General features: G+C 40.1%; 1 protein-coding gene across 1 annotated transcript in view; it reads left to right on the top strand.

The window, feature by feature from the left end:
* The window catches only part of LOC307252239 (lysosomal alpha-mannosidase-like), a gene marked incomplete at its 3' end in the record, with an annotated part of 38,542 nt that overhangs the window by 29,508 nt on the left and 305 nt on the right, over positions 1–8,729 (top strand). Inside the window, exons 9-15 of the mRNA XM_080029873.1 lie at positions 2,027–2,105; positions 3,275–3,384; positions 4,479–4,586; positions 5,252–5,368; positions 5,708–5,890; positions 6,889–6,986; positions 7,601–7,721. Of these exons, the coding sequence (XP_079885999.1) occupies positions 2,027–2,105; positions 3,275–3,384; positions 4,479–4,586; positions 5,252–5,368; positions 5,708–5,890; positions 6,889–6,986; positions 7,601–7,721 (816 nt within the window). The remainder of the gene's footprint in view (positions 1–2,026; positions 2,106–3,274; positions 3,385–4,478; positions 4,587–5,251; positions 5,369–5,707; positions 5,891–6,888; positions 6,987–7,600; positions 7,722–8,729) is intronic.

Raw genomic sequence — 8,729 nt, forward strand, 5'->3', positions numbered from 1 at the left:
CTACACTCCGACCAGCACTCTGCATGGTAGTCTATTGTCTATTACCAAAGGAATAATAGATTTGTTGTGTATAGTGTAAGGTTTAATGAGGATTCAGTGGCAACTTGGTGGAGCTGTCCTACATACAAAGATCACTTGGAGTAACTGACCCTGTGTTCAAATCCCCATGCTTCCCTACTATTTAGTATGCCAGAAAAAGATTTAGGATGTCCCAATACATGCAGGTCAATTGTAGTATGCTGAAAATACATAAATGCCCAACTAACTCCAATAGAATTTTGGAGTATTCATCTTTATTCTTGACATTTCTCGACATAATTAAAAAAAAAACTTCCTCATTTGATTTTTTTTTCTCTCCTGTGGCACTGAAACTCTTCTGTACTTTAGTATGTAGTGTAGTAAAAAGAAAGAGTATTTGATTTGGAACGCAGGGTTACTCTCTCAGAGTCCAAACAGATATTCATTAATATTTTAAGATTTCATCTTGATTGATTGATTGATTGATTGAATTTATTTCAGACATTTCAAAAATACAAAACAAAATGAAAAGCATGAATATACAATAAACAAAAATTATGTTTTAAGTTATTTCACAAAAAGAAAAAAGAAAAGAAATGACATATATTGATATGATATGCCTGAAAAGGAGTAGGAATAAGTATACATTTATTTAATCCTACCCCTTCGCAATTCTAAACACATTCATTCGTATTTTCAGAAAAAAATATGTAGGGATGCACCGAATTTGTATTTGAATCCAAAATCTAAGTTGACAGAAAATGATAAGATTACATTGAGCAAATGACCTCTTCCAAAAAAAAAGTTTTACTGAACAGTTCTTGAACGCATCACAATGTAACTCAATACAACTTCCGTTTAAAACGAATAAAACTAACAAAATGACTGCATGCTATTTTTAGATACCCCACGGTTAAGGTATAACAACCATATTACTGCCCAACCCTAGTGCTTACTGTAGCTGTGGTGGAGATGTCTGCACAGTATTGAAGGTTCCTTCTGACATTCACTCTCTCCAACAGATATTCATTCATTTTAAGATTTCATTTTCACAACTCATTTTGTTTGGTCATTTAAAGGAATACTTCACCCATACAGAACCGGCGTTCTATCATTATAAAATCACTATTATAATATAATGAATGAGGTTTTTCTTCCCTCAGTCTTCCCTCAGTCTTACCTTGGCCCAGCTGCCCTGTTAATCCTACAGTGAGACCATAAAACACTCTTTCTACCTTTTCTCAGGCTAGGATGAACCAATTTTTTAAAAAAAGTGCACATTTATACTAAATAGGATCTCAGAATTCAATACACCTTCATATTCCCACCAGTGAAGTAGGTCTTTAAGTTTTTTTTTTGTTTCTTTTTTTTTTAATAAAACAAAGGCAAATACACACAATACAGTGTTTTATTTTAACATATAACCATAAGACACAATTAACAAATCATCATCATCAACCTTTATTTAAACAGGCAAAAATGGCTAAGAAACAATGTCTTATTTAAGCAATGGCCTGGTAGGAGGTGAATGACCTCCTGGGGGGAAAGGGGAGAGGGAGAGAACAAGACAACACTGAACTATAGCCAGTAAAATAATAAATAAAATACACACACTGAAAAGAAAGAAGAAAAAAATAGACAGCACCCCCCACATTCTTCATGTAGATTACTTTGAAAATGCCTATACTGAATAACATACATATTACTTATTTATACATTCATAGCATGTCCATATGAATTCTGTAAGGCACAGCACCTTTTAATATTAGACCAATACTGTTTGCCATATTTGGCTTGGGTATTATTCAATCTGACACAAAATCTTCACATTTTGAAGTTGACAGAGCAGAACAACATGATGAATCAAATATCTGAAAATGGCTTTACCGTATTCCGTTTTGTATGCTCATCAACAACAAACAGTGTTGTACTAACTGCAGCTTTGGAGGAGATGTCTGCAGAGTATTGTAAGTGTGTGTATTTGTATTTGTGTGTTTTTGTCCCACAGACCTGTAACCAGCTGGAAGTCCTCGGTGGTCCCATCTCAAGGAAGGGACCGTTTGGGGCCGGAGACAGCCACACACTGAGTGAGATTAGTTGTTTTATTACTTATATATATATTATATATATATTAAATATTATATTATATATATTACTTAAATATATCTATGGGGGCGCCCTTAGCTCAGTTGGTAAGGCGTCCCCCCCATGGGCCTCGGCCAGCAGCGGACCCGGGTTCGATTCCAGCCCGCGGTCGTTCTCTGCATGTCACTCCCCTCTCTGCCCCATTTCAACTCTGTCTCTACACTATCAATAAAGCATAAAAATGCCAAAAAAAAAATACATCTATTATTATTATTATTATTTTTATGGCATTATTAATGAACCATTTCTACATTAAAAATGAGCGCACAGTTCCAGGAATGGTTTCTGTCGCCTTTTCTTGAGCCGGAGAGTGAGGCAAAAAAGCAAAAAAAATGATATGTTGAACTATTCCTTTAGTGTGTTAAAGTGATTTGAAGTCCCGCCTGTTAAAGGGAGGTTAGGGCGAGGGATAAGGGAGACTAGGCTGGGATTTTTTGTTATTTTTCTTAATTGGTTGACATTTTTAATGTATTTATTTATTGTATAACCTTTATTTATTCTCGAGAGATCAATTGAGGTGTGTGTGTGTGTGTGTGTGTGCGTGCGTGTGTGTGTGTGTGTGTGTGTGTGTGTGTGTGTGTGTGTGTGTGTGTGTGTGTGTGTGTGTGTGTGTGTGTGTGTGTGTGTGTGTGTGTGTGTGTGTGTGTGTGTGTGTGTGTGTGTGTGTGTGTGTGTGTGTGTGTGTGTGTGTGTGTGTGTGTGTGTGTGTGTGTGTGTGTGTGTCCCTCATTTACAATGATGTCGAGTCAAACAAATGCAAAGCAAAAACAACAATACATAGACGATGTGCAATGCAAATTCATCAAATATACAACAACTGATAAAGAGAAAAAAAACCTATTTAAACATTTACACAGAGATGTAGAATGGCTAGAATTAAAATGAAATGGGTGAAGGTACAATATAGCTTAAATAAAACGGTTACAGTTAACAACATACAGCATATTTATATGAATTCCTTGACAGCGGTCTGTCTTGCTGGAAATAGCAGACTTGTAGAATGCTGTGGTTGACCAATCAGAACACAGGATTTATAAGTGCCATGTAATAACAACTTATAAACCAGATTTATCCACTGCCTGAAATGAACCGGTTTTTGTCTCATTGCCAGAGAAAGCCATGGCGGTAGCACAGCACCACGACGCGGTTTCTGGCACAGAGAAGCAACACGTCGCCGACGACTACGCCCGGAGGCTGGCCAACGGCTGGCAACACTGTCAGGTATTTCACTGCATTTTTTCCTTCTTTTTTTTTTAAGATTTTTTTTTTGGCATTTTTCAAGCTTTATTAGACAGTACAGAGTTGAAATGGGGAGACAGAGAGAGAGAGAGAGAGGGGGGATGACTTGCAGTAAAGGTCCACGGGTTGGATTTGAACCCGCGACCACTGCAACGAAGGCCGGAACCAATATGGTACACACTCTATCCACTACACCACCCCTTTAACTGCCTTTTATAGCACAACATAATCCTGTTTATTTGAGCTAATGTTGGAGTCACAGCTTTGAACGGCTTTTTATAGTTTGAAATAGTACTGTGTGTTAGAGTTACTGTGCTACTGTAGGTATTGTGTTGGAAAGGAACACATATCACACTAGTCAGTGATTCTGGAGAACGCTTGTTGTCAAATTAACTTTTTCTTAAAATCAGTCAATATCTCCTCATGATTTGTTACCTTTCAAGCACATTGTTCAGTTGGAACTATTTGTTGTCTTATTTTGTATTTCCCGTTAAATGTCCATTGTTTATTGTAAATATAATGATGGATGGACCGGGATCACTCCCAGTGTGGTTGTCTTTTTTTTTTTTTTTTTTCAACCTTTATTTATACAGGTAAATCCCATTGAGTCCGGAGACTCTTTTTCAAGGGAGACCTGTTCCCATTCCCACGTTACCATTCACACACACATTCATACACCGATAGCAGGCTTTAACTATCGACATTCACACGAGGTAAGGTGGGTGAAGTGTCTTGCCCAAGGACACAACAACTATGACACAGGTCTCAGTGCCCAGCCATGTCTCTTTAGTGACAGCTAGTGTGTGTGTGTGAATGTGAGTTTGTGTGTCTTGTGTGTGTATGTATTTGTGTATATATCTCTGCATGTCTATGGGGGTGGGTGGGTTGGGTTCTTTTCATTTTCTTCCCTTATTTGCTGTTTTTCTATTTATCTGTTGTTGTTGTTGTTGTTTTTAATCTCTGTAACGTACTTTGAGCTACTTCTGTATGAAAAGAGCAATATAAATAAAAATGTATTTGATTTGATTTGGATGAAGCAGGACAAAAACACCTTTTTAACCTTCCCCCCTCGTCAGGTTCTAGTGAGGAACAGTCTGTCTGCGCTGAGCGGCTCGTCTGCACAGAGAATCTACTGCGACAATCTCAACATCAGTGTGTGTCCTCTCACGGAGGCCAGCAAGAAGGTGACACATACGCAAACACACACACACACACACACACACACACTCAGGAAACCTCAAGTCTCACACACACACACACACGCATTGAAACGCGCACACACACACACACACACAGGAAACCTCAAGACACACACACACAAACAGGAAACTCACACACACACACTCAGGGAAACGCACGCACACACACACACTCAGTAACTCACCCACACACACACAAAGGGAAACACACACACACACACAGAAACTCACGCACCTAGCAACACACACACACATACACACAAAGGAATACTCACGCACACAGTAACACACACGCACACACACAGGGAAACTCAGACACACAGTAACACACACACGTGATGTAATTTCTCTCTCTCCCTCTCTCCATCACTCTCTCTCCCTCTCTCATACACACAGCTACGCACGCACACTCCTTTTTGTAAATCGATGTTCACCTTATGTTAAAACTAATTATGTTTTGTGTAAATATAAAATGGAGGTAAAAAAATCTCTCTCCCCTTTCTCTCTGTCCCTCTCTCTCTCTCTGTCTTTCTCTCTCTCTCTCTCTCTCTCTCTTTCTCTCTCTTTCTCCCTCTCTCCCTCTCGCTCTTTCTCCCTCTATCTCTCTCTCTCTCTCCGTCTCTCTCTCTCTCCGTCTCTCTCTCTCTCAGTTCTCAGTCAATGTGTACAACCCTCTCGCTCGCCCCGTCACATGGCCGGTCAGACTGCCGGTCAACGGAACGGCATACGACGTGTCTGATGCAAACGGCAAATCTGTGGACTGCCAGGTCTGTTTGTGTCTGTCTGTCTGTCTGTCTGTGTGTGTGTGTGTGTGTGTGTGTGTGTGTGTGTGTGTGTGTGTGTGTGTGTGTGTGTGTGTGTGTGTGTGTGTGTGTGTGTGTGTGTGTGTGTGTGTGTGTGTGTGTGTGTGTTTTATTTGATAATTATTTGAAGTGGATTATCCAGCTTTCATTGCAATATCTAGTGTTTAAAATAGATAATATAATTGAAGTCTTAATAATTGTTATAAAGTGTTTGGGATGACAGGTATTCATAAAATAACACAGTCTACATTCATTCATGTATATATACTGGGATGTTATGGTGAAATATGTGTCTTGTCCCAGGTGGTTCCGGTGTCCTTGGCGACGCGTGAGGTCCGTAGGGGCCGAGGGTTCTCTCTGTACGAGCTGGTGTTCCAGGTTGAGGCTCCTGCGCTGGGCTTCACCACCTACTCTGTTTCCCTGCTTCAGACCAGGCCTCCAGCCACCGCCACGCAGCACCGCACACCCACCGCCATACAGAACAAGGTGGGGGGGTGTGGAGGGGGGTGTGGCGGTGTGTGTGTGTGTGTGTGTGGGGGTGCGGGTGGGTGGGTGTGTGTGGGGGTGTGGGGGGGTGTGTGTGTGTGTGGGTGGGGGGGTGTGTCTGTGTGTGTGTGTGTGTGTGGGTGTGGGTGGGTGGGGGGTGTGTGTGTGTATGTGTGTGTGTGTGTGTGTGCGCGTGCGTGTGTGTGTGGGTGTGTGTGAAACAGGCCTATAGCCGCACCGCACACTCGGTTGTGATTTTCTACGACTGAATCACAGCAGCGCTAATATAGAGCGACAACATTGCTCCCTCTTATGTGATGTTGCTTAAAAGCCTACTTTACCGATGGGAATATGAAGGTGTATTGAACTCGGAGATCCTATTTAGTATAAATGTGCAAAAAAAATTGAAATCGGATCTTAGCCTGAGAAAAGGCAGAAAGAGTGTTTTATGGTCTCACTGTCTAACCCTACAGTTTCCTTACTGTGACATCACAGTAAGGGTCAGGAATAACAGGACAGCTGGGCCAAGGGAAGACTAAGGGCAGACTGAGGGAAGAAAAACCTCATTCATTATATATTAATAGTTATTTTATAATGATAGAACGCTGGTTCCGTATGGGTGAAGTATTCCTTTAATTATCAATCTGAAAAAGTTCCTCATGGGGCGCCCTTAGCTCAGTTGGTAGGGCGTCCCCCCCATGGGCCTCGGCCAGCAGCGGACCCGGCTTCGATTCCAGCCCGCGGTTGTTCTCTGCATGTCACTCCCCTCTCTGCCCCATTTCAACTCTGTCTCTACACTATCACTAAAGCATAAAAATGCCAAAAAAAAAATCTAAAAAAAAAAAAAAAAAAGTTCCTCAGAGCTGCTTTAAATTATTTCATTAGAAAACCAGTTGAAAAATGTTTTGTCCTTGTTTGTTCCAGTCCCTAATGTACCCTTATTGTGAAGTCTTACCTTGTGTGTGTGTATATACAGTATATGTGTATTTGTGTTCCAGTTCCTGCGCGCGACCTTTGACCCGGACACCGGCCTGTTGAGCAGCCTCAGTAACCTGGAGACCAAACAGACCATCAAACTCTCCCAGAACTTCTACTGGTGAGATTTAGATTTAGATTTATTAGGATCCCCATTAGCAACACACCGGAGTGAGAGCTAGTCTTCCTGGGGTCCGGGGTGAGAGGCTCTGGCATCAAGTGATATTCAAATTGGTCTCCCCACACCGTCAGAGCTGAATCTCAAGGCCATCTCACGCATCGCATCCACAATAGCACAGGACAACTCACACCCACTCAACTGTCACTTCACCATTATGCCCTCAGGACGCAGGTACAGCTATGGCAAAAGCCTGGTACCTGCAGCCATAGCAGCCCTCAACAAAAGGCCAAGATAAAACACCCCAGTCCCACTCTGTTTATATATTCTGTATGCATGCTATTTGTTTCTGTCTATTGTCTGTCGGCGTGCGGCCCATAAATGTACCTGTGACGTGAAGAAGAATTTCCCCTTGGGGACAATAAAGTCTAAAGTAAAAAAAAACGCCTAGAAAAAGAAAAAAAGTCAAATAAAAAACATCTTGGATTGTTTTTTTTAAATGTGTGTGTGTGTGTGTGTGTGTGTGTGCGTGGGTCTGTCTGTCTGTCTGTCTGTCTGTCTGTGTCTGTCTGTCTGTCTGTCTCTATGTGTGTGTGTGTGTGTGTGTGTTGTTGCAGGTACAACGCCAGTGACGGTAACAACTCGGAGAGCATCCAGATGTCGGGCGCTTACATCTTCAGACCAAACTCCTCCACTCCGTTTATCATCAGCAAGACGGCAAAGACAGAGAGCGTTCAGGTACACAGCGAGAATCAGACATATTACAAATGGTTTATTTATTTACAGTTGCTCTCATTCTAGATAGAAATAAGAAATATGAATGAATATATGGAAGTGTAAAAGGCTATATGTGCCTTGTAGTTTTCTAGACAGATTGCGTTCAGGTACACAGCAAAGAATCAGACATATTAAACATTATTTATTTGGTTTCATTACAGTTGCTCTCATTCTAGATATAAATAAGAAATATGAATGAATATATATATATATATATATAAGTGTAAAAGACTATATGTGCGTTGTAGTTTTATAGCCGGGTTGCGTTCAGGTACAGAGCAAGAATCAGACATATTAGAAATGGTTTATTTATTTACAGTTGCTCTCATTCTAGATAGAAATAAGAAATATGAATGAATATATATATATATAAGTGTAAAAGACTATATGTGCCTTGTAGTTTTCTAGACAGATTGCGTTCAGGTACACAGCAAAGAATCAGACATATTAGAAATGCTTTATTTGGTTTCATTACAGTTGCTCTCATTCTAGATATAAATAAGATATATGGATGAATATATGGAAGTGTAAAAGACTATATGTGCCTTATAGTTTTCTAGACAGATTGCGTTCAGGTACAGAGCAAAGAATCAGACATATTAAAAATTATTTATTTGGTTTCATTACAGAATCAGACATATTAGAAATGGTTTATTTATTTACAGTTGCTCTCATTCTAGATAGAAATAAGAAATATGAATGAATATATATAAGTTTAAAAGGCTATATGTGCCTTATAGTTTTATAGCTGGGTTGCGTTCAGGTACAGAGCAAGAATCAGACATTTTACTAAACGTGCTTCATTCATTCCTGGAGGGAAATTTGATTTGCTTACAGTTGCTCAAATCCAAGATAGACATTTTTATAGAAAAAGTATTGTGTGAAAATGTAAAAGAAAAAAAAAAGCGCTATGTGCATTTGACTACAATAAAGAACATACATAACTATCGCAATATAGGAATAGGAAAC

Source organism: Ammodytes marinus (genome assembly GCF_949987685.1).
Source record: "Ammodytes marinus genome assembly, chromosome: 6".
In the NCBI taxonomy this organism is placed as follows: domain Eukaryota; kingdom Metazoa; phylum Chordata; class Actinopteri; order Uranoscopiformes; family Ammodytidae; genus Ammodytes; species Ammodytes marinus.